This window comes from Delphinus delphis, chromosome 2 (assembly GCF_949987515.2).
Source record: "Delphinus delphis chromosome 2, mDelDel1.2, whole genome shotgun sequence".
NCBI lineage: Eukaryota > Metazoa > Chordata > Mammalia > Artiodactyla > Delphinidae > Delphinus > Delphinus delphis.
The window spans coordinates 37,619,279-37,646,234 of NC_082684.1; the positions used below are offsets into that span (position 1 = coordinate 37,619,279).

Genomic DNA, 26,956 nt, shown 5'->3' on the forward strand with positions numbered 1-26,956 from the left:
GCCATGGCCGTTGAGCCTGCGCGTCTGGAGCCTGTGCTCCGCAGCGGGAGAGGCCACAACAGTGAGAGACCCACATACCGCAAAAAAAAAAAAAAAATCTCATTCTATTACTCAGCACTGTATTTTTAAGAGCCACTTAATATTGCTATTTGTTCATCTAATTCATTGCTTCTGTCTACTGCATGGAGTACTACAGTGTTCATACCTGCCATGGTTTTAATTTTTTATTTTTATTTATTTATTTATTTTACCTGTCTCTTCTAGTGGTAAATAGCCTTGTTACCTCTATTTTTATGCTACCACAAACAACATCACTGATAGCATCCTGGTACAAGTCCCCTTTATGGACTTCAGAGAGAATTGCTTAGGGGTGTTAAGTCAGGATTTGAATTGGTGGCTCATAGTGTATACATACACTTAATATGACTAAGTACTGCCAGTCAGCTCTCACAGAACAATAAATCATCCCACCAAAGATACAGGAGGGTTTTTGAATCTCCACATTCTTGTCATTTCCTGACACTAGCAGCTTCCTAACTTTTGCCATTCCATCAGGTATAAAATGATTGTTAATTTAATTTGCATTTCTCTAATTATTAATGAGTTTCGCATTTCCTTAATGTTTTTCATCTTTTGGTTTTTTAGTTTCTGCCCGTTTGTTTCCTTTACCCATCTTCTTATTTGGGTTCCTGTCTTGTTCTTGTTGATTTCCAGAACGGTACACACATCTTCCTTGCCCTGTTCAGGCTCTAACACTCCATGACAGGTCACCTCTCCATATGTGATCAGGCTCTGAGTCCCTCTGCAGGGCAGCCCTCTTCTGCAGACACTTTTGTCACCTTGCTTGGGTTCTGTAGGCCTGCTATGAGCCTCAGCATTTCCCTTCTCATTCTGTGCAGATGCCTATGGCTTTAGGACTGAATTGTTTAGAAGGGGAAAGAAGGAAAGGAAGAAGAATAGGAGGAAGAAAAATAAGAGCAACTGGTTTATGATTAACCTTTCGAATATTCTGATAAATGCACTCATTTAAACCATAATTTTTCTGTCAAGAACTACTTTTGCTTTGTTCCACAAATATTGACATGTACTGTTTCCCTTATCTTTTATTTTAAATATAGCAATACATTTTTATGTTTCCAAATGTATAGGATTTTTTAAAAATTTGTATTTTATTACAACATGGTAGAAGTATGATATGATCCGTGGGAATTTATTGAGGCTTCCTACATGGCCAGTGATTGGTCTGTTTTGGTAGCTGTGCCATGTGTGCTTATAAAGAATGTGTTCTTTCTCGGTTGGGTATAAAGCACTATAAATAGCTAATGCTCAAGCATATTATTCGTATGGTTCAGATTGTCTGTACCTCTGATTATTTTTGTTTACTTGATTCTGGAAAAGATATGCTACATTCTTCAAGTATAATTTTTGTTTTTGTTTTTAAATTTATTTTTGGCTGCACTGGGTCTTCATAGCTGTGCGTAGGCTTCCTCTAGTTGCGATGAGCAGGGTCTACTCTTCGTTGAGGTGCTCGGGCTTCTTATTGCAGTGGCTTCTCTTGTTTTGAAGCATGAGCTCTAGGCGCTCGGGTTACAGTGGTTGCAGCATGTGAGCTCAGTAGTTGCAGCTCACAGGCTCTAGAGCATGGGCTCAGTAGTTGTGGCACACGGGCTTAGTTGCTCCGCAGCATGTGGGATCTTCCCAGACTAGGGCTCAAACCCATATCCCCTGCATTGGCAGGTAGATTCTTAACAACTGGACCACCAGGGAACTCCTCCAAGTATAATTTTTGATTCATCCATTTGTCTGTGCTGTTCTATCAGTTTTTGTTTTATAGATTACTGGAGCATATGCGCTCACGATGATTTTGCTATCCTGTTCTTTTAAGCACTATAAAACATTCTCTTATTTGTCCTTTATAAAATATTGCCTTAAATTCTGTTTTCAGAAATTATGATCACTAATGCAATTTTTGGGGGGTTCATTGTTGCATGATATATCTTTTATTTGGTTTCTTTTACTTGGTCCTAATTTTTTAGACAACCACCAAATTTGACCAACGTGTTTGATTTCTCTTAGTTGCATATTTCTTGAAGCCTCCTCCTGGATTTTTCTCCTAATTTGAGTGTTTCCACAAGAGAGTTTTAAAAAATTGGATCTTTGTGTGGCAAACTTTCTGACACCACGTGTGCCTGATAACACTTTTAGTATGCCCTCATATTTGAATGACAATTTGGCTGGATATAAACTTCTAGGTTCAAAGTTCCTTCATTAAATTCTTTAAAATTATCTCCTTGCATCCTCTGTTACTGTTGAAAAGTCCAACAAAAATGTGATTCTTATTCCTTTGTAGGTGATCTGTTCTTTCTCTCAGGAAACCTTAAAATTTTTCTCATTTGCTTTAATGTTCTTAAATTTCCCTATAATGTGCTTAGGTATATTGTTTTACCTTATCTCTCTTATTTGGCACTCCATGAATTTTTAAATCTAAGTCTTTCATCTGTCAATTTTACCATTATTTATTTAAACATTTTCCTCTCTTTATTTCCTTTTGATTTCTTTCTTTTGTTTTTTTTTTGTTTTTACTTTTCTTCTTTTTCTACTCTTTCTCCTCCTGTGACTCTTAACAGAACGTTGGCAATTCTAATTCTATTCTTCATTTCTTTGCATGGTGGTTAATTTTATGTGTCAACTTGACCAAGATATGGTGCCCTGATGCTTGATCAAACATCAGTCTAGATGTTGCATGTTAGATGTGATTAACATAACAAGAAGTCTTTGAGTAAAGCAGATTACTCTCCATAATGAGTGAGCCTCATCCAAGCAGTTGAAGCCCTTAAAAGAAAAGACTGAGGTCCCCTGAAGAGGAGGAATTCTACCTCTAGATTGCCTTCAGACCTGAGCTGCAACATCAGCTCTTCCCTGGGCCTCCAACCTGCCAGCCTGCCCTGAAGATTTTGGACTTGCCAGACCCCACAGTTGTGTTAGCCAAATCTTTCTCTCTTTATACAGACACGCACACACACACACACACACCCCTATTGGTACTGCCTTTCTTGCCACCTTCTCAGAGAGTTTCTCAGTCTGATTTTCCAACTGACTCAATTTGTTCTCAGCTTTATCCATCCTATTTATCTCATCTATTGTGTTGTTCATTTCAGCTATTATGTTTGTCATGTCTAATATTACTATTTGGTTGTTTTTACTTTATAAGTTCTTGACCTGTTGTTGTAAAGGTACCTTTTAGTAAAGGCAATGTTATAAGTTTTACATTAAACTGAAAGTGATCAGGAAAAACATGGCCCTGGCCTTAGTTTCAGTTAATGGCAAATGAAGAATTAACTCCACAGAATACATTTAAAGGAACAACAGAGGACAAAAATAAAAGTAGGTTAATGATTACACTGTATGAGTTGAATGTTCAATGTAAATTTTATACCTGTCAAAGTAGCAATTTGTAAATATTGTTTGTAGTTTACTCAGTTGGCTTTGTAATGGTATGATTTTTGAAAATTGATGATTTTTGATAATTTTGTACATGTCCTCCTTCCCTTTAGCAGATCTTATTTTGTGTACTGTAATAGGATTTTATAATGTTCTTTCATATAAGTCCTATAAAAGTCCTTCACGTAATTTTTTCTTGTAAAGTTTACTCCTAGGTCAGGAAGGAAAATAGATTTCCTGCCCATTATGAGTGGCATATTTTCCCTATTTCTATTTGAAATGATTATTACTAATATAGATAAAAGACTTTGATATGTTTATATCTTTAAAAATTATATACCACCTTACTGAATTTACTTATTAAGTCCAATAGTTTTCTTTGCTAGAGTTCTTGGATTTTCTGGACACAGTTGAATATTATATTGTTTTCTAGGAAACAATGTATTTCTTTTAGGTTTTCAACTTATTGCCACTGAGTTACAAAGTAGTGTTTAGAATTATTTTCATCTTTTCTATATCTATGCATTCTGTATGTTTCTCCTTTCTAATATTTTACTTTCTCTCTTTCCTCCTTAACCAGGCTTACCTGGGGCATCTATTTTCTCTTTCCAGAGAACTAATGGTTCTTTTCCCTATACATTTTACCATTTATTTTTTATGTATAAGTAATGAAAATATATGGTATCTTTATTAAATCTACACCCCTAATTTCTCTTTTTCTTTATGTAAATATGCTTTTCTTTGGTCCTTTGTTTTAAATCATAAAAGCATCAAAGGCTACAAATATTCCTCTGTGGCTTGTCCAACACATTTTAATAAGAAGTGTCCTTTTACTATGTTTTATATGTTTATACTTTTACTATTGGTTTCCGTTTCTTCTTGAGCTGAAGTTATTTAAGAGACTTTTTTTTACCTTTTACACTTATATGTATATATTATACATATGTACATTTAAAAAAATTAAATATAACAAGAGTCTTCTATTGAAAAGCAGCAGCCCACTTCTGTACCTCCATCTATCCTATTTCCCAGAGGGAACTACTTTTAACCCCTTTAGCTGTTGCTTCTGGTAGTTAATTCCATTTTTAAAAATAATTTGCTTATATTGCTATATCTTGAGTTATTTATTTTAGACATTATCTGTTGACTTCCTATTATATGACAGATGAAGATTTATCTTTTTCCCAACTCCCCCTTCCATCTTCCCAGTATTGTTATATCAATATTTTTAGCTAAATCCATAATCAGCATTTACTTCACTATGACACTAAATAGTGTTTACAAAATGCCAAGTATTATACTCTTGTGACCTTTCCTTTCTTGTAGTGCATGTTATTTTTCCTAGAGTTAATACTTCCCTTGTGTTTCATATGTATAATTTTCAACATTCACTTATTAATTTTTTCCCCAAATACTGCATCGGAGGATCTTCTAATCTATAAAAATCTCCCATTCTTTCTCATCCAAAGTCCTTAATTCTCTTGTGTCGGTCTGGACTGTTTGCTCTGTCAGCCTGGGCACAGCTATAATCCTGTGACTTTTCTTCTCCAATCTCCTGGTTAGGTTGCACTGTTTCATGAATCTCTTGTCTTCCTCTCTTTTGGTTTACTTTCTTATTTTGCTGGGTTATATCCTCTAATAGATTCCTAAGAAATGGTGTCTTGGAGAGAAAAAATTTTTTGAATACTTGCATAAATGACAAGTATTTTTTTACATCTTTATTGGAGTATAATTGCTTTAAAATGGTGTGTTAGTTTCTGCTTTATAACAAAGTGAATCAGTTATACATATACATATGTCCCCATGTCTCTTCCCTCTTGCATCTCCCTCCCTCCCACACTCCCCATCCCACCCCTCCAGGTGGTCAAAAAGCACCAAGCTGATCTCCCTGTGCTATGTGGCTGCTTCCCACTAGCTATCTACCTTACGTTTGGTAGTGTATATATGTCCATGCCGCCCTCTCGCTTTGTCACAGGTTACCCTTCCCCCTCCCCATATCCTCAAGTCCATTCTCTAGTAGGTCTGTGTCTTTATTCCTGTCTTACCCCTAGGTTCTTCATGACATTTTTTTTTCTTGAATTCCATATATATGTTAGCATACGGTATTTGTCTCTCTCTTTCTGACTTACTTCACTCTGTATGACAGACTCTAGGTCTATCCACCTCATTACAAATAACTCAATTTTGTTTCTTTTTATGGCTGAGTAATATTTAATTGTATATATGTGCCACATCTTCTTTATCCATTCATCCGATGATGGACACTTAGGTTGTTTCCATCTCCGGGCTATTGTAAATGGAGCTGCAATGAACATTTTGGTACATGATTCTTTTTGAATTATGGTTTTCTCAGGGTATATGCCCAGTACTGGGATTGCTGGGTCATATGGTAGTTCTATTTGTAGTTTTTTAAGGAATCTCCATACTGTTCTCCATAGTGGCTGTACCAATTCACATTCCCACCAGCAGTGCAAGAGTGTTCCCTTTTCTCCACACCCTCTCCAGCATTTATCGTTTCTAGATTTTTGGATGATGGCCATTCTGACTGGTGTGAGATGATATCTCATTGTAGTTTTGATTTGCATTTCTCTAATGATTAATGATTTGAGCATTCTTTCATGTGTTTGTTGGCAGTCTGTATATCTTCTTTGGAGAAATGTCTATTTAGGTCTTCTGCCCATTTTTGGATTGGGTTGTTTGTTTTTTTGTTATTGAGCTGCATGAGCTGCTTGTAAATTTTGGAGATTAATCCTTTGTCAGTTGCTTCATTTGCAAATATTTTCTCCCATTCTGAGGGTTGTCTTTGGTTTTTTTATGGTTTCCTTTGCTGTGCAAAAGCTTTGAAGTTTCATTAGGTCCCATTTGTTTATTTTTGTTTTTATTTCCATTTCTCTGGGAGGTGGGTCAAAAAGGATCTTGCTGTGATTTATGTCATAGAGTGTTCTGCCTATATTTTCCTCTAAGAGTTTGATAGTTTCTGGTCTTACATTTAGGTCTTTAATCCATTTTGAGCTTATTTTTGTGTATGGTGTTACGGAGTGTTCTAATTTCATACTTTTACATGTAGCTGTCCAGTTTTCCCAGCACCACTTATTGAAGAGGCTGTCCTTTCTCCACTGTATATTCCTGCCTCCTTTATGAAAAATAAGGTGACCATATGTGCGTGGCTTTATCTCTGGGCTTTCTATCCTGTTCCCTTGATCTATCTTTCTGTTTTTGTGCTAGTACCATACTGTCTTGATTACTGTAGCTTTGTAGTATAGTCTGAAGTCAGGGAGCCTGATTCCTCCAGCTCCGTTTTTCATTCTCAAGATTGCTTTGGCTATTTGGAGTCTTTTGTGTTTCCATACAAATTGTGAAATATTTTGTTCTAGTTCTGTGAAAAATGCCAGTGGTAGTTTGATAGGGATTACATTGACTCTGTAGATTGCTTTGGGTAGTAGAGTCATTTTCACAATGTTGATTCTTCCAATCCAAGAACATGGTATGTCTCTCCATCTATTTGTATCATCTTTAATTTTTTCATCAGTGTCTTATAATTTTCTGCATACAGGTCTTTTGTCTCCTTAGGTAGGTTTATTCTTAGATATTTTATTCTTTTTGTCACAGTGGTAAGTGGGAGTGTTTTCTTGATTTCACTTTCTGATTTTTCATCATTAGTGTATAGGAATGCCAGAGATTTCTGTGCATTAATTTTGTATCCTGCTACTTTACCAAATTCATTGATTAGCTCTAGTAGTTTTCTGGTAGCATCTTTAGGATTCTCTGTGTAGAGTATCATGTCATCTACAAACAGTGACACCTTTACTTCTTTTCTGATTTGGATTCCTTTTATTTCCTTTCTTCTCTGATTGCTGTGGCTAAAACTTCCAAAACTATGCTGAATAAGAGTGGTGAGAGTGGGCAACCTTGTCTTGTCCCTGATCTTAGTGGAAATGCTTTCAGTTTTTCACCATTGAGGACAATGTTGGCTGTGGGTTTGTCATATATGGCCTCTATTATGTTGAGGAAAGTTCCCTCTATGCCTACTTTCTGCAGGGTTTTTATCATAAATGGGTGTTGAATTTTGTCAAAAGCTAATTTTTTTTTTTTAAACTTCAGGCTCAATTTATAGTTGAATTTAGACTTTATTTTCACACAGAGATTTGAAGGCATTACTCCATTGTCTTCTAATAACTTTTTTCTCTTAATAAAATTAATTTATGTACATTAGTTTTGTATATATCTCCTTCGTAATACTGTGTATTTTCATTTTCTCTTCCTTCTTTAACCAGTCTTGCCTGGAGTATCTGTTTCCTTTTTTGAAAGAACTAGTGGTTCTTTTCAATATATTTTACTAATTTTTAGTTTATATATAATGAAAATATGTGGTATCTTCATTAAATCTACACCTCTTCTCTCTCTCTCTTTTTTTTTTCTGGTAGTAACTTTATAAAGTACAGAATAGTAGAAAGAATACAATTAAAACAATCAGTATTTCTACCCCTTTGAGATAATCAGTGTTAACATATAGGTATATCTTCCTATGATTATTTTCCAAGAATATTTTAACATAATTGAGATAGCATATTTTTTCTTCATCCTGCTTCTGTCATTTAACTATATCATTAGTACTTTCTCTTAGTAAATATTTTTGAAAACTTTATTTATAATGAATGTATAATCAATCACATGTAATTTATTTTAACTATTTTTTGACATTTGCATTGTTTTTATTTCTTCATGTTATGAATAATGTTGTATAGAATATCTTTGTGCTTCAGTCTTTATCTAAATATTTTATTATTTCCTTATAATACATTCTTAGAAAAGTTGAACTAATCTCTACTATCACCTGGTGTTTATAACATTGTATACTTAACTGTACCCTTGTTAGCCTTAAGCCATCACTTTTATTGTCATATTTTATTTTCTGGATTATTTTAATAATGCATATTTATGGTGAAAACTATTCTACTTATGTAAGAATTAAGTCTACAGTTTGTCAGTGTAGAGTAGATCTGGTATGCTACTGTAGAACACCATCTTAAAGCATAACTTCTTAATTCTAATACTGTTGATTTCTGTAAAGGAAAACTCCCAGACTAAGATTTCCCAGATGGAGCATGGCAAAACATTCAAGCAGCTAGAGAAAGACAACAAGCAAGAAACATTACTGAAAATTCAGCAGAATTTGAAGGTTGTTACAACTCAAAGATTAGAGGAGAAAATTCATGAACTTCAGAAACAGCTCAGTGACTTTAAATTGTCAAATAAAACTATGAAAACTCAACTGACAAGAGTAAATGTCCTTAAAGTAAGTAAAAAAATGAGACTTTCAAAAATTCACTTAAGCTTTGGTCTGTTTCTATTTTTCCTGCATGTTTCTCCTTGAACTTGAAAAATTAACATTAAAATTATTTTACATACATATAAAAGAATATATATATATAATATTAAAGCATATAGAATAATAAAATTAGATGCTACAAATCTACCACTCATGTTAAGAATCAGAGTATTATCAATCCCACTGAAGCCCCCAGGTATCCTCCTCAAAGGTAACCGGTATTCTAAATGTTAGGTATCTAGATCCCTTGCTTTTTGTTTCAGTCATACTTTTGTCTTTCTTATTGGGTTAATGGTTAAAAGTTTTAGTGATTTTTGGGGGGATGCTCTTTGGATCTTCTCTATATCAAGCTCCAGTTGTAGTATTTCAAACATACATTTTATGCCTGAAACCAAATATACACTAGATACTTACTGATCAACTTTTTTTTTGCCAGTTGATTATCAAGAATATTTCTCTTATTGCAGCCAGTTATTTTCTCTATTTCTGTGTTTGATTAGCACAGACTATAAGACTTTTGAGGACATGGAACATGTGTTAAACCTCTTTAAATCCCAAGTGCCTAGTTTATAAAAGTGCTCAGTAACTGTTGGTTATTGATGAGCATGATGGTGGAGAAATGTCTCTTAATTCATAAGTTGTGGAATTTTCTTTCTTTTCCATTATCTAGCTCTTCCAAAAAAAAAGAAAGAAAGAAAAAAGAAAAAGAAGAAAAAAAAAGCATGAGTTATTATGTATCATGCCTGTTATTTAGAGGAGTTTTAATCACAGTCATCTCCCTTTCCCCCAACCTTATACCCTCACAGGACAAAACAATTGAGAAGCTCAGGCAATCTTTAACAAAAGTTGAAGCAATGAAAGGGAAGGCAGTTATGGAAACAGACTTGGAAACTACAGTAGACTCTGCTGAGCAAGATGCAAGGTGGGACAAAGAGAGGGCCCATCAAATGTTAGAAACTGTCTCTCCTGAGCTCTGCACAGCAAAGAGCACACTTGAAGAAGTACCGGGACAACAAGAAGAGGTTTTTTTTTTTTTTAAATTACTATATTAAGATTATTTAAGTTGAAATGATAAACACCCACCTCAATTTAGACTACCTTAGACAAAAGAGAATTGATAGGCTTGTGGAATCAAAGGCAGTTAAACAACCAGAGCTCTGAGAAGGCAGGGATGCACCTGGGCCACAGATTAGCAACTGGAATCTTCAATATAAGGCCTTTCTCACATTCTTCTTGGCAGCTCTCTGTCAGCTTGTCTGTCTGGCTGACAGCCACAGAATTTTACAGTTAGATTTTCTGTGACAGGAGAGAGAATCCCAAGAAAGGGTCTTACAAGCCCAGCTTAGGTCAAATGCCTATCCTTAGTGAATTCACAGTGGCAAGGAATGGGATATATGATTATCATAGCTTAGGATTGTGTACACGTCCTCTGACTAACCAAATACAAGCAGGGTAGGGATGAGAGAAAATGAAAGTTAAGGGGAAACCATTTTTGTGGGGCTGGATCACTTTCTTGGACAAGAGGGTAGTGCTTCTAAACTTGCTTAGGTTCTCACTAGATTTATAAAGCAGATATTTTAAGAGAATTTTCTAAAGCCTAAATGATAATTTGGGGCTATTGTGGGATTACATGTCACACCCCCATACATGTTTCTTAAGAAACATGAAACTCTTTTGGGGGGGTGGTACGCGGGCCTCTCACTGTTGTGGCCTCTCCCGTTGCGGAGCACAGGCTCCGGACACGCAGGCTCAGTGGCCATGGCTCACGGGCCCAGCCGCTCCACGGCATCTGGGATCTTCCCAGACCGGGGCACGAAGCCATGTCCCCTGCATCGGCAGGAGGACTCTCAACCACCGCGCCACCAGGGAAGCCCAAGAAACATGAGACTTTAACGAATTTCCATAAGAGATTCTTAAAACCAAAAGTCATGATATTACCATTTTCTTTTTTTTTCTCTTTTTTAACTTCTGCATATTCATTTTCTTAATTGTTTTTATTCTCTCAGTGTCCCTCCCTTATTATATTTTCATTCTGATCTCTTCTTTGGGCATTCTGTAGTTTACTCTTCATTTCTGAGATGTCTTGCTTGTGTTTAATCATCACATCTTTCTTATCCATTGGGCATCTAGATATTATTTTTGTCCATTTCTATTCCAAATTATTGCTTTTTTTTTGGCTGCCTCAGCATGCTGGATCTTAGTTCCCCGACCAGGGATCGAACCCCTGTCCCCTGCAGTGGAAGTGCAGAGTCTTAACCACTAGACAGCCAGGGAAGTCCCTCCAAATTATTGCATTTCTGATTCAAAAGGTGTTTTTTCCCCATGTCTGCAAATCCTTGTTTAATTGATATTTAATTCATTTCAGGTGTTGTCAAACATGTTGCCTCTGCTTCATGGCAGTTTTTCTGGGGGTAGTATTTTCACCACCTGAACAGTTTGGATGATACTGCTTTTCTGTTTTCTTCTCATAACAATTTAAAATGGATATTTGCCATTTATCTATTCACGTTAAAATCCCTTTGATTGCCCTGCCCTCTCAATTTCAGGTGTTTCTACCTCAGGGTACTTAAGGGGCAGGGTATACTTACTAGGCTTCTTAACTCAGTACCACCCTCTTCTGTTGACATGGTGAGTGCAGTTGCTAAAGTTTACTTAGGAAGTAAAGCCTTTTATTTTGGGGTGGGGGTTTATGTGATGTCTGTTTTTGCAATACTCTCTTGTTTATATAGGTCCCTTAATTTCCAGTGCTTGCTTTTTTCTTTTCCCTTGGCACGAAGCCTCTAGGGAACACCTCACCCTTCCAAGTAGCTCCCTCTCTGCTCAGAAACCTTGCCCTCTAGATCGGCCATTTCTGCTCTCACATGCTTCTAAGCCCCTTTCTTTTCCTTCCCCAGTTGCCGGTATTCTGATTCATCAGGTCTCAGACTTGTTCTTCGTATTTCCGCCTTTATGAACTGTCCCTTTTCCGGGACACCAGAGGAAACTAACTGCATACTCCAGTGTGGGCTCTGGAGCTGCCTCTGTTGGTTTAGAATATTTATTTCCCCACTTATATGAAAACTGAAGTCTGTGGTATTCTTTACTTAAGCTTTAGGCATGATTTATGGAGAGTTTTATCTGCTCTCCTTGTTGATCACTATAGTTTTTAGAGAATGGGTGGAGAGATATGTATTTAGGGGACAGCTATTACCTACAGCAAATCAGAAGTCCAAAAAATAATTACCTCATGGATGAAAAACAAGCAGCAATAAAATTAGGTTTAGTCTATAAGATTGTAAAAATAAAAACAAATCTTAAAATGCAAAGGTAATTTTAGATTTCTTGTAATTTTTTTTTGCTTAAAAATACATTTGAACATAGAATAATGTACACTTCATAAAGAAATGTTTAATAAAACTAAATTTCTAATAAAAATTTCATTGTACATAGTTAAGTAGGTGAGCAAAACTAATGACATGTCTTGATTTTTGTGGTTCTTTGTAGCTTGTTGACTTTTGAGAAACTATTAAGAAGATGCTGAGATTTAACATGAAAACAGCAGACAAGAAAATCATCAATCACCTAAGGCTTATTATACAAGTATATGAAGCCTCTGACAAATCAAAGATTGCTTCTGCATGTGAGACTGGATAGGATAATGAATAAAGAATTTCTGCCAACCAGAACTCAGCAGACATGGACATTTCCTCCAGCATCTTGAATATGGCTACGTTATGAATAAAACACATTTGAAACTTTTCACTTAAATCTCTTCTCTCCTTTGATATTTGGCAATTAACTTTTCTTTGTTGTAATCTTGTTTTGTACATTTACTTGTGGTCTAGTCTGGATTGTTAATTGTAATATATAGTATCTAATTATATTTATTAACTGTATTTTAAGCAGGATATTAATCAAAACTTGTTCTTAGTTGGAATATTTATATCTATAGTTAATGGCCTGTTTCTAGAATGAGTAGTTTTTTGGTTATACCCCCTTATGAATCTAGGTAAAGTTATATTCTGTAATTTGAATCTATCTTATCTATTTGATTAACTGAGAGTTTGAAAATCAGATGTGAAATGCTGAAGGGTAGGAAAGTCATTAAGAATTCTTAAAAATGTGCAATAGACTATATTGTGTTTTAAATTTTCTTAGTATTTATAGTGTCTGCCAGTTTTCCTAGATGTAGGCCGATATCTAAGTTAATGGACTGTTTTTAAATATATAATCTCTAATTTTTTTCATTTAGAATACGAAACTGCTCATCTTCCAAGGTAGTTTTAGATTTATCCAAGATGTCCTCTGTGGGAACAGGTCAGAATCTGAACAGGCCAGAGTGGACACTCAGCGCCTGCTGTGGTCAATTGAAAAGGACTCCTGTGGGGCTTAGTTTTAGAGGGATCTTCAGGGTGGAAGGTGTGAAGTTACACTGGACCTTATAAAAGTAACACTTTGGAAGAAAATGGTTATCTTGAATACTCATTCAAGGAAAAGATGAGAACAACTTCTAAACTGACAGCCATGGGTCTCAAATGTGTGCCAAGGCACTCTGGAGCTCAGCATGCCATGGAGTATTTCAAATTTTAAAGGGAAACTGACATTTGACACTAGTCAGGAAAGTACTTGAACTGTTAGCTCCTACTAGTTTATAGTTTGAACACTGGCTCACTCTTCATTCCTTTTGATGACATATATATATATATATATATAACATTTTTATTGGAGCATAATTGCTTTACAATGTTGTGTTAGCTTCTGCTGTATAACAAAGTGAATCAGCTATAAATATACATATATACCCATATCCCCTCCCTCTTGCATCTCCCACCCACCCTCCCTATCCCACCTCTCTAGGTGGTCACAAAGCACCAAGCTGATCTCCCTGTGCTATGCGGCTGCTTCCCACTAGCTATCTATTTTACATTTGGTAGTGTATATATGTCCATGCCACTCTCTCACTTCATCCCAGCTTACCCTTCCCCCTCCCCATGTCCTCAAGTCCATTCTCTACGTCTGCATCTTTATTCCTGTCCTGCCCCTAGGTTCTTCATAACCTTTGTTTTTTTAGATTCCATATATATGTTAGCATATGGTATTTGCTTTTCTCTTTCTGACTTACTTCACTCTGTGTGACAGCCTCTAAGTCCATCCACCTCACTACAAGTAACTCAATTTCATTTCTTTTTAGATGACATATTTTTAATGAAAACTGCCCAGGGCTTCTTAGGACTTTTGAATTTGTTGCCAAGGGGGGCCCAGCAGTTGGTGGTATCACTACCAAGTAAGTTGACTCCAGGATCCCTGGATGCAATGTAAGAAGTTCACTTACCTTTCTTCTGAAGAATATCCTTGAGGAAATGAAGGGACACCCTGTCCAGAGCCTCCACCTGCAACCCAACCTCTAAGAAAACCACCTTCTTGTTCAGGATTCCCCAGGGTCATGGCCCAAGGGTCAGCTGCCTGCTGCGGCCTCAGCACAAAGAGCTGGAAGGACTGCACAACTCAACGAGCCAGGCTAGCTGTTTCCCCACTTCTCCAACTCCTTCTTTTTGAGGAATTGCAAGTACTGTCAGCTCTTGGGGTCAAGTTCTCCATGAAGGTGAACGTGCCAAGATGCGGAAGTGTCTCAAGGAGCCACTTCATAAGCATGTTAAAGAAAAATCTTCTGCAAGTACAGAGTCCTTAGTCTTAATGCTCCTTTATGAATTGTATTAGTAGAAACTGATTGTTCAACGAGTTAACTGTAAAAGATTAGCTATGTTAACTCTGAGCAGACAAGGGAGAGGAACCCTTCCACTACCTGGAACAAATCTTTTCTAGAACTGCTTTTATCTTGTGGCCAAATCGCTGCCACTCTGTTCTTCAATGATGAGACATGAATTTAGATTTAAGGATTTAGACAAATAGTTCTCAACCTTCAAGATGCAGCAGAATCACCTAATTAAAAAATCATTTCTTTTTCTGGGCTTATCCAGAGATTCCAGTTCAGTGAGTGTGGTGTGAGGGTAAAGTATGGACATTTTTTTTCAAAGCTCTCAAAGTGTATGAATTGATAAAATTACTTTGGAAAAGTTTGGCAGTGTTATCAGTTTCCTGCTGCTGTAACAAATTATCACAAACTTTGTGGCTGAAACAAATATTTATTATCCTGCATTTCTGGAGGTCTCAGAGCTAAGTTCCTTCTGGGGAGGGGAGAATCCATTTCCTTGTCTTTTCCATCTTCTAGAAGATGCCCACTTTCTTGGCACATTGCCTCCTTCTTCCACCTTCAAAGCCAGGGTCATGAAGTCTGCCCAGTCTTTTTCGTATGACTATTTCTTTTATTCTCTTCCTCCTGCCTCCCTCCTCTTTTAAGGATCGTTGTGATTACATTAGGCCCACTTGGACAATCCAGAATAATCTCCATATTTTAAGGTCAGCTGATTAGCAACCTTAATTCTCTTTTGCCATGTAGCCCAATATACTCACAGGTTCCGGAGAGTAGGACAAGCACACTTTTAGGGAGCCATTATTCTAGAAACCTCCCACAGTTTGTATCTAAAATTGAACACAGGCATGCCTTATGAACCAGCAGCTCCACTCCTACATATATAGGTAACAGAAATATGTATGTATATTCTACAAAAAGACATTTACAAAATTATTCATGGCAGCATTGTTCATAATTGCCCCAAACTAGAAACTAGCCAAATGACCAAAAGTAAACATGACAACCAGATCCACTAGTTTAAGCATTTAGATCTCCTTCAGGTGTGGGACAGGGAGAGGTCAACTGGAATGCTTAATTTTCTAAGGGGCCATACAAGAAACTGACCCTAGGTCCAAGACTGGGGAGACGACATATGGAGGACAGCAAGAGTTTGAGGAGAAATGGTAAATTTATGGAGCTCCATTTAGCATGTGTTCCACTCAGCACGGTGGAAAATAGCAATGGCGTGCAAGAAGACTTTAGTTCTTGTTGAACATCTGTCTCTAACCTGCCATGTAACCCTTGATCAAGTCCTGGGCTGAACTCGAATTTTCTTAGAGGAAATAAGGTTTGGGTTTCTGAGTTCGACTCTAGATTCCAAGCATCCCCAACTATCCTGGCAGAAACATCTTCGCGTCAGATTAATGCGGCTTGCTGCCACACAAGTACAGGAGCCAGCAGGCAGCCACCAGGTACTTTCTTGCCCGGCGACTCTTTCCTCAGGGGCAAGGCGCCTGTGTGCAGGTCTGACAAGGTGGGAACAACCCCTCCTCCCCAGTCTACCAGACTCGGAACTTCCAACTACAGAAGTCTCCTTCCGCGAAACAAAGGCTATTAGGGACTCTTCCCTACCCTGAACCTTTGCCTGCGCTCCAACACACCCTAGCGACAAGTGCGGCTGCAGAGGCGAACTCCACCTTCCTGTGCAGCACTCCTACTCAAGCTTCCACGGAGGACTTAGCCAAACTGGAGTAGCCACTCCCTCCAAGGACGCGCGGAACCACCCGTTCCTCTTCCTTACAGCCGTTCGCAAGTTTGCGCCTGCGCTCCGCTAAACCAGGTTGCGCCTGCGCAGCTCACTGAGGCGGGAACGTGGGTAACCCTTGGCTGTAGGGCGAGTGCCGTGTGACACTGCGGACGGATGAGGGCGAAGGAGATGCGGAGGAACTGGTGGTGACTGGCTGACGGAAATGATTGGCTGGTGGAAAAAGCCGTTCCAGATCTCGCCTTCGTGTGGGCGGGGAACCAGCTGAAGAGGGAATCAGCCCTTCGGTGGCGGGGCAGGGGGCGGAGCCGAGGGGCGGTCTCGCGGGAGACCGTTTTGGCGGGCGCGGGAGGCGGGCGCGGGAGGCGGGCGCGGGAGGCGGGCGCGGGTGGAGGGCACAGGGCCTGTGCTGGAGCGTTCTGGCCCGTGTCCCGCGTGGGGAGCTTGACGGGCGTCGGGCTGGCCGGCAGTGGGTAGAGCTGCAGAGTGTGGGGCGGCGTCCGGCGTTGTTGCTCCCCGGCTCCGTCAGACTGGTGTCAGGGCCCCCACCCCGAAACTGAATCGGAGCGACTGGGTGATGCCCCTGACAGTTTTGAAAGCCTTCTCAGGCGAATCTGATGCTCGGCCAAGGTTGAAGCCCAGCCCGCGTGGTTCCCTCAGCGTCCGGGGTAACCCCAGGTTGGCCAGTGCGGGGAGGGTCGTCAGCTTTGCGAATCTAGGCTTTGTCCGATCCCCCACTCACATCTGGGGTTAGATGCCAAGTGACCAACGAGGGCGGACACTCCTCGTAGACGTCCACTCTGGAGAAGTGAGATTGGGCGTTTGCTTGGGGAGCGGGACTGCAGGACTGGGGAGCAATCTTCTGGTCCTGCAAGTTGAGTCCGTTGAGTGCTGTCTGTGCTCGAGGAACTTGGCTGGTTCTTAGACACTCAGCTTACAGTTATCCCGATGCAGTTCTCTAATTTATCTGTTACTCAAGTAGCACTAAATATCTGGGTTTCTTTTACAGACCATTTCTTAGGATGGTGTAAGTCAATGGCAGAGCTCATCTATTGAACTTTATTCATTTTCCGTTTTGGGGTTTTGGTAGATGGCTTTTACCTTATTCTTAAATTCTGATGATATCTTACGGGAGCCACATATATGGAATTAGAGAATCTCTAATTTCTTATTAACAGTTTTCTTGAGATGTAATTTACATACCATGAAATTAACCTGTTTTGAGTATACAATTCAATGATTTTTAACATATTTAAAGAGCTCTGCAACCATCACCATAATGGAATTAGGCGATTTTTTTTTTTTCCTGATAATTGCCTTTACAAGTCTCAAAAGTTTGTCTAGGTGGGCATTTTGGAAATACAACCTAAGAGCCTCTGAAAATCTACGCTCAAGTCGTGTTATACCTGAGCAGGTGAAATTAAGAGAAGAATTGAAGCAAATGTTCCTAGAAGTTGCAGGTAGTGAAACTTTTGTGTATTGTCCAAGTAGATAGTGACCATTCCAAATGTCTTTGTTTTCTGAAGAATATGGCATAAACCCCATTTTACAGATGAAAAAAGACTTTGAAGGATAAGTTGCTTAAAGCTCCATATTAGTGCCTAGGCTAGGCCCGAACCTTGGATGCTTTATCTGCCTTTGCCACCTCATCGGCCTGGTTTCCAATTATATTATCTATGTATGACCTGTACAATTCATTCATTTATTGAACAAATAATTATATAGAGTGGCCACTATGCCAACAACAACCAAAAACACTGCTCTAAGTGCTGGAGATACCATAGAGAACCAGCTAAGTTTCTACCTTCAGCTAATATTCTGATGAGGAGACAATGATCCTCTGAAAAAATATATACTCTAATTTTACATATTGAGACATGCTTTTGTTGTTGTTGTTTTGGCCACACCATGCGTCTTGCAGGATCTTAGTTCCCGGACCAGGGATTGAACCTGGGCCCTCTGCAGTGGAAATGCGAATCCCTAACCACCGGCCTGCCAGGGAATTCCCAAGACATGCTATTTAAAAAAAAAATAGGTAAATTAAGAGTGTAGGGAATGGTGATGGGAGGCAGGATCTGATTTGAGCAGAAATCTGAAAGAAGAGAGGAAGTTGGGGCATAAGAAAAAGAAACCAAGGATTTGGCTTGAGCAACTGAAAAGATGGAGTTGCCATTTACTGAGTTGAAATATATTAGGTGACACTGTGGAAGGACCAGGTTTTAGGGTTAAGATGATAAATCCAGCTTTAGATATATTTAGATGCCTCTTAGTCATCCAAGTGGAGATGTGGTATTTAAATCCATGAGATTGGATGTGATCTGACCAAGGGAATGGGTGTAGGTAGAGAGAGGACTGAGAACTGATCCCTATGACACTTCAATGTCTAGAATTCAAGGAGATGAGGAAGAACCAGGAAGGAAGATCGAAAAGACGAGTCCATTGTGTTAGGAGGAAAACAGGTGAGGATTCAGCCTTAGAAGACAAGTGAAGAAAGTGTTTTGTAGAAGAAAGGGTAATTAACTATGTCACATGTTACATATTTATCAAATAAAATGAAGACCAAGAATGGCCCATTTGTAAGAGATAAGTAAAATCTTTTGATGTACATGTTCACACTAGCAGTAACTACAGAAACTTTCTTCCATTTTGAGGAGGTGTACATTTTTACAACCTTTTTGAAGGGCAGTTTGATATTATCTAAAATTTAAATATGTGTTTACTTTGACCAAATAATTTCACTTCTAGGAGTTCATCCTACAGAAATATTTATACATGTACACAAAGATATATGTATAAAGGTGTTTATCACAGCATTATTTACAATTGTAAAAAAAAAAAAGGATACAGATTTCCATCAAGATGGATGTAGTTTTAAAGGAAATATTGAAATGTATAGATATGAAAGATAGCTGCTATAGACTGAATTTTTTTATTTTTATTTTTATTGGAGTATAGTTGATTTACAATGTTGTGTTAGTTCCAGGTGTACAGCAAAGTGAATCAGCTGTACGTATACATATATCCACTCTTATTTAGATTCTTTTCCCATATAGGCCATTACAGAGTATTGAGTAGAGTTTCCTGTGCTATACAGTAGGTTCTTATTAGTTATCTATTTTATATATAGTAGTATGTATATTAGACTGAATTTTGTCTGCCCCAAGTTCATATATTGAAGCCCTAACTAACCCTCGATGTGATGTTATTTGAAGGTGAACCTTTGGGAGATAATTAGGTTTAGATGATGTCATGAGAGTGGGGCCCTATGTTGGGATTATTGTTCTTACAGGAAGAAGAAAAGAGATCTGAGTGAAGACACTGCAAGCAAAGAAGTGGGGGCTTACTAGGAACTGAATTGACTGGTACCTTGATCTTGGACTTCCCAGTCTCCAGAACTGTGAGAAATAAATGTTTGTTGTTTAAGTCATCCAATCTATGGTATTTTGTTAGCAGCCCTCACCTTGTTAGATGATAAAGTCAGGTTTTCTATTAGAATGTATAGTATGATCTGTTATCTTAATATATCCATAGGAGGCCTGTCTAATCACACTATCAAGAGTTACTTCCTCATTTCCCTTCCCTGATCACGGTTACATTATTCTTTTCTATCTGCAGCACTTATGACTATCTAAAAGTATTTTATTAATTTTTATACTTATTTAGTGTCCTTCTTGTCATAGGAGGTAAGTTCTATAAGGTTTTTGCCTCTGTCTCTTTTCTTTGTATCCCCAGTGCAGGAGTATATAATTTTTAAATACATTGTTTTACGTGAAAAACCCAAACAGACAGTATTCCTGTAGTGGTTTTAAAATGAGACCATAAATTCTTTGATACTCTTTCCTTCAAAGCGTGGTGGCTAATTCCCCTCCTTTTGAGTGTGGGCTGGATTTAGTAACTAGCTTCTAATGAGTAGAATATGGCAGCAGTGGAGGCATGTCTGTAGGTCATAAAAGGCATCATGACTTCCTCCTTGCTCCCTCTCTTGGATCATTCATTCTGGTAAACCAGCTGCCCTATCCTGAGGACATATCAAACAGTGCTTTGGAGAGGCCCTTGTGGCAAGAAACTGAGGCGTGCTCCCAATAGCCAGGGAAGAACTGAAACATCCTGCCAACAGTCATGTGAATGAGCTACCTTAGAAGCATTTTTTTCCAGCCCCAGTCATACCTTCAGATGTTTGCATCTCCACGTGACAACTTGACAGCAATGTCACAGGAGACCCTGAACCAGATCACTCAAGTAAGCCACTCTCAAAATCTTGTTAGATAATACATTTTTGTTGTTTTAAGGCACTGTGTTTTGGGGGTAGTATCGTTATCACCAATAACTAATAACAATTTTTGGTAAATATTATATTCTATTGTTTTAGTTAATACTTATTAGTTCCGTTCCTGAGAAAGTCAATTTCTCCCTGCCTTAGTTTTATCATATATAAAAGAAAATATAAATAGTTGGACAGTCCTTCTCTATCATCACATTAGAATTATCTGGGCAGCTTTTACAATATATATGCCTAGTCTCCATCCTAGATCAGTTAAGATCAATCAGAACTCATGGTAGGGCCCAGGCATACGTATTTTTTAAACTCCTCTTTGAGATTCTAATATGTCATCTGGGTTGAGAACTTCTAGGTGATCTCTGAGCTTTCTCCTATTGATTCTGTTATGACTAATACATAATTGGGATATACTTTCACTGCTGTAAGAGCATTTCCCTGGAATTAGAGTCCCAATTTTTGAGATATCTAATCTTTGTTTTAGGAATAGACAATGGAATTATTATTTATGCTTCTTCCCTGAAGGGGTAAGTATGTATTGAAGAACAAAAATTTGGGCTATTTTAAGAATTTCACAGAAGAATTACCCAAAATTTGATTTTCACATTTTGGAATTTTTGCTTTTGGTGAAGCATTTTCTTTTTCTTTCTTTCTTTTTTTTTTTTTTAACATCTTTATTGTAGTATAATTGCTTTACAATGTTGTGTTAGTTTCTGCTGTATAACAAAGTGAATCAACTATACGTATACATATATCCCCATATCCCCTCCCTCTTGCGTCTCCCTCCCACCCTCCCTATCCCACCCCTCTAAGTGGTCACAAAGCACCAAGCTGATCTCCCTGTGCTATGCGGCTGCTTCCCACTAGCTATCTACCTTACGTTTGGTAGTGTATATATGTCAGTGCCACTCTCTCGCTTCATCCCAGCTTACCCTTCCCCCTCCATGTGTCCTCAAATCCATTCTCTACGCCTGCATGGTGAAGCATTTTCTTAATGCTTTCTAGTGCTTGATGAAATCCCCTTTGTGTTTTCATTTTATTAATCAGGAAAGTAAAGAGTTACACTACTGTTTTTCCATTTTTACTTCAGGGTGCCAAATAATTTTCATTTTACTTTTATAAAGTTTGTTTGGGAGAAGAGTACTATCATCATCTATAAGAATGACAAGCTGATTGTAAAATTCATATGCAAATGCAAAGGACCTAGAATAGCCAAACACTGTTGAAATTCTTTGAAAAAGAGTAGCAAAGTTGAAGGGTTAACACCATCTGATTTCAAGAATTATTTAAAAAAAAGATTTATTTAAAGCTACAGTAATCAGTACAGTGTGATATTAGTGTAAAGATAAATAAAAAGATAAATGGGATGAATAGAAAGTTCAGAGAGAACCACACATATATGGACATCTGTTGTGTTGTTATTTTAAATAAAGATAGAGGGACAATTTAGTGATGAAAGGGGAGTCTTTTTCAACAAATGATTCTGAAACAATTGGATCCATATGCCAAAAAGAAAAAAAAGAAAGAGAGAGCAAGGAAAAACTTTGATTCATGTCTTGTGCCATATACAAAAATGAACTAAAAATGAATCATAGACCTAAATATAAGAGCTAATATTGGGGGCATACAATTATATCTGAATCCAGGTATGGGTTCAGATATAATTGACATTCATGTTTGCAAGAGTGAATGGAGGAGAGCTGGTGTATTAGTTCCTATTGCTGCTCTAACAGATTACCACAGGGACTTCCCTGGTGGTCCAGTGTGTAGGACTCCACACTCCCAAAGCAGGGGCCCTGGGTTTGATTCCTGGTTGGGGAACTAGATCCCGCATGCATGCCGCAACTAAGAGTTCGCATACTGCAGCTAAAAGTCCACATGCCGCAACTAAGAAACCTGTGTGCCGCAACTAAGAAACCTGTGTGCCGCAACTAAGACACCTGCTTGCCACAACTAAGAGTCCACATGCCACAACTAAGAGATGCCGCATGCGACAACGAAGCTCCCATGTGCCGCAACTAAGACCCGGCAAAGCCTAAATAAATAAATAAATAAATTGCCACAAACCCAGTGCTTAAAACAACACACATGTATTATTTTACAGTTATGTAGGTTAGAAGTCCTACACAGGTCCAGCAAACTAAAATCAAGGTGGTGGCAGAGGTGCATTCCTTCTGGAGGTTCTAGGGGATAATGTGTTTGCCTTTTCCAGCTTCTACATGATGCCATGGTATCTTCTTGTCCTTTCATATTCACATAGGGCCTGGTTTCTTTTTACTCTGACTTTTCTCTTTCTTTTCACTATGGAATGGTCTCTTCACTCTGCCTTTTCTCTTTCAACCAAATGTACCCTGTGTCAGTAGACTAAAAGAATTCAAAGAATTTTCAAATGTCAATTAAAATAATAAAAAGAAACATATCCTTGTATATATATAATATTAAATATGCTCTTTCTCATCAAACTTTCCTCCATGTATCTATTTCCTAACCTGTATTACTGGCATTCTGCTGCAAGGAAGAGCTTTCTCCTTTCTGAATTCAACTTTAGAAATTGTCTCTTGACTTCCACCTATGGTGGAAGATTTAGATAACTGGCACTAGTTCTTCATTGCCTTTCTCTCATCTTCACAGTAGAATTATATTATTTTTAGTTCTTCCATAGGTTATCTTTGTGATTTAAATTAATATACTGACACTTTCTCTTGTTGTTTCAACTCTTTATGATACCTCTTGATCTTTAATTTAGTAAAGTGAAGATTTTTGTTGTCCTTGCTCTTTCCTTTCATTCTCTTTCCCTGTTCTATTTCCTGACTTCTCTCACTTAAACTTTTACTTTTACACCATTGAGGTTGTTATTTACATGATGTCTTGTAACCATTATTAAATCACTGTGAGATTATCTAGTTTCCCATCAATTTTTCACTTAATGGCTTTAGAGCTCATTGATGAGCCTTACCTGAATTAATTATTTCACTAGGAATGACAAAATATTGATATTTTAAAATATAGTATTTTTGCTATACAGTACGTCCTTATTATCTATTTTATATAGTAGTAGTATATGAATATAGTAGTGTGTATATAGTAGTGTGTATATGTATATAGTAGTGTGTATATGTAGTAGTGTGTATATGTCAATCCCAGTCTCCCAATTTATCCCTCACCCCCACCTTACCACCTTGTAACCATAAGTTTGTAATGACCTATATGGGGAAAGAATCTAAAAAAAGAGTTGATATATGTGTATGTATAATTGACTCACTTTGCTGTGCAGCAGAAACTAACACAACACTGTAAATCAACTATACTCCAATAAAAATTTTAAAAAAATTATAGTATTTGTTCTGCATTTATTAGCTGCCTGTTATTAGACTCTGTTATTCTAACCATCCTAATTGTTGTAAAGTACAGCTTCAATGTTTTTACTCATGCTTTTAATACTTTCCCATTGACTCAGAAATTAAATTCCAATGCTTCTGTGTTATATTTAGGCCTTTTCTATTATATTTTCCACCCTTATTTATCTCCCTTACTCCTCTAGATACTATGATCCTGGAAAGAGTTCTTGTGCTCCTCAAAATTTCCCCCCTTCCCCTTGCTTCTCCATCTTTGTTCTTGCTTTTCCCTCTACCTAGATTACACTCACTCCTGTGGAAATTTTTTTTTTTTTTTTTGCGGTACACGGGCCTCTTACCACTGTGGCCTCTCCTGTTGCGGAGCACAGGCTCCGGACGCGCAGGTCCAGCGGCCATGGCTCACGGACTCAGCCGCTCTGCGGCACGTGGGATCTGCCCGGACCAAGGCACGAACCCGTGTCCCCTGCATCAGCAGGCGGATTCTCAACCACTGCGCCACCAGGGAAGCCCCCCTGTGGAAATTTTATCCAAAGTCTTTACAGTGGCCTCAGACTGGCCTACAAGGTCTTATCACAGTAGAGTTCCTATCTCCTTGGACCTTATTCCCCTCTGCTTTCTCTCTCTCTCGTTCTAGTTGCACTGGTCCTCAGACACCATTCTCACTTCCACATCAAGCCTTCGCATTTACTCTTCCTACTTCCTATAGCTCTCCCTCCTGATATCTGCAGAGCTCACTCTGTCATCAGCTCTTTCATGTATTTGCTCAAATATCACCTTCTTGGTGAGGCCTTCCCTGACCACTCACTTTGAAATTGCAACACCTCCCTCACCCTTCCTACACTGTCCCCCTTCCCTATTTTATCTTTCTCCATAGTACTTATCTCTGTCGAATATATATAAGTTATTGGTTTAACTTATTTTCTCTTCCACCCTTACTCCCTGCTGGGTATAAGTTCTTTGAGGACAGAGATTTTTATCTATTTTGTTCACTGCTGAATACTTACCATGTTTGAAATTTAGCAGAATTCAATAAATAGGTCTAAAATACTTAAATTTATGGAATGAATGAATGACCAAACTTGCAATGTGGTGAATTTTTTGGTTGTTGAATGAATGAATCCACTTCTCAAGAACCATCTCAAATACCATCTATTTTTGGAAATTTATTTTTGTTCCTTGGGTCATCTCTATTCCAGATGATCTCTTTATTCTCCAGTTCACAAAGAAAATGTTTATACTTTGTTGTGGCACTTATATTTTGTCTTATTATTGTACTTATTAACATAGTGAGTAGATACTATCTAATTTATTTCTGTCCTCAGGAATATGTAGCACTACGTTATGTATACAGAGCACACCAAATAAATATATGTGAAATTAAAATACAAGTATAATGATAAATTCTTTTGCTTTGTTCGTTTTTATTCTTTAGACATTTCCTCTCATACCCTGTTCTTGCTTTAGAGGACTTTTATTCCCCTCTCACTTATTCACTTAATACAGACCTGAAAAACCCTTTTGCTTCCTTGGCACACTTTTGCTAAGCTACTGACATTCATCAAACTCTGGTTCAGAGCATTATGTCAGGATTTAGAAGTCTTAGTCAGGATTAGTATTCTAATCCTCAACTCTATCATGAACTGTGATTGTGATCCTAAAATTGTATTTTTTTTTTCATCTGTAGCACAGAAATACAAAATCTTAGAAGTGGACGCAATATTAAAGTTCATATACCAAGTTTTCAGTCAACATTCTTTACAGGTATTTATCTGTGTCTATTTCAATATTTCCAGTGACAAGGACTTACTGCCCACCCCCTCCAAAAGCCATTACATTTTCAGACAGCCCTAATTTTAAGAAAATTCTTATTTTTTTAAGCTAAAACCTACTGTCTTCTAACTTTCATCTTTTTGATCTCCTTTAAAATTTTCCTTCTCTATACTCAGTTACTGAATTCTAGAAATGATTTCCCAGTACCATCATTTCAACCCCTGTTACCATTCTCATTTGATGACTCATAAGTCTTTCTTTCTATGTGGGGTTTTCTGTCCTAAGGTTTCATACTATGACTGTATTTATATTTCAAAAGGAGGGAAATAGATGTCTTCATATTAAATTCGAAATGGGAGTTTAACATGTATGTCAGTATATTTAGGATAAAGATGAAGCTATCCTGGCCAAGAACTTTGAAAGATACAACATTTTTCACTTTGAAGGACCAAAAGACAGGCAGAAAATTTGGGATAAATGTTGAAAAGATTTGATCCATAAGGAAAAACAGACACACCTCTGTGTTCATTCCACTGGAAAACTAAAACTGTGATCCCACTATCAGAAATTCCTTAGTCAGTTGTTTACTCTTCCCAGCAACAGTGTTGTCCCCATACCAGCCATGGAGGAAGCTGTGAAAGAGAGGATTCAGGAAATTGGTGCAAATGAGCCATCTTGGAAGTCTGTAAGTATATTGACAGATAGATGAGTTACTCTTTCAAATTTGTTTCTTTTTAAAAATCTAGATTTTGATATTAGCCAATTTGGTAAACTCTGTGGTTCTGAATATTAATTTTGATTTTGTCACTATAAACATAACTGATAACTATAAGGAAGTGTTTTTTTCTTTTGCTATAGAGAAAGGAAGATCTTCATAGGAAATTCAGATGCTCACTCAGCAAATAGAGCAGCTGCCCATCTTTATGAATAAAATGTTTATGAATCATCCCAGGCTGAAAAAAGTATAGGGAACAATAAAGACCCTTGATGTATCTGAATGGAAAAATTGCTTTCCATGAGCTTTTTTCAAGAAAGATTTGCCTTAGATTAAAAAAAGACTTTCCTGAATGATAGATGTTAATTTGGGCAAAGAAAATGATCATATATTATTGTAATATTCCTAACTTTAATTTTGTTTATTGTAGAAAACTGATAAAACTGTTTATATTTCACCTATGATTGAAAAAGTGAAGAAAAACAGTTATAAATCCTTAAAGTGATGCTTCTATCTTTACCAAAAAGCCTTCCCTTTTTCATATCTTGTACTTTTTCATTCTGTACATATTTGGTATTTGTTGTGAGAGCATTTATATATAATTGTTAATGTACTTATAGGAAGACTCTAGGA

At 37.6% G+C, this 26,956-nt stretch overlaps 1 protein-coding gene and 1 long non-coding RNA gene across 3 annotated transcripts in view; both read left to right on the forward strand.

Annotated features, from left to right (window-relative positions):
* LOC132417758 (coiled-coil domain-containing protein 170-like) overlaps positions 1 to 12,573 on the forward strand; it is a 44,590-nt gene extending 32,017 nt beyond the window's left edge. The window contains exons 7-9 of the mRNA XM_060001547.1: positions 8,513 to 8,737; positions 9,577 to 9,692; positions 12,254 to 12,573. Coding sequence (XP_059857530.1) covers positions 8,513 to 8,737; positions 9,577 to 9,692; positions 12,254 to 12,290 — 378 coding nt within the window. The 3' untranslated portion in view covers positions 12,291 to 12,573. The remainder of the gene's footprint in view (positions 1 to 8,512; positions 8,738 to 9,576; positions 9,693 to 12,253) is intronic.
* A 4,022-nt stretch (positions 12,574 to 16,595) lies between these two features.
* On the forward strand, positions 16,596 to 26,604 carry LOC132419520 (uncharacterized). Of its 2 annotated transcripts, XR_009518208.1 has the most exons (6): positions 16,868 to 16,884; positions 17,551 to 17,666; positions 19,496 to 19,603; positions 25,523 to 25,599; positions 26,206 to 26,293; positions 26,467 to 26,604. It is a non-coding gene; the product is annotated as an uncharacterized lncRNA (long non-coding RNA). The 2 variants fall into 2 exon arrangements; XR_009518207.1 differs by lacking the exons at positions 25,523 to 25,599; positions 26,206 to 26,293; positions 26,467 to 26,604 and adding an exon at positions 18,594 to 18,665 and having other exon boundaries at positions 16,596 to 16,874; positions 19,496 to 19,541.
* Positions 26,605 to 26,956: the final 352 nt, after the last annotated feature.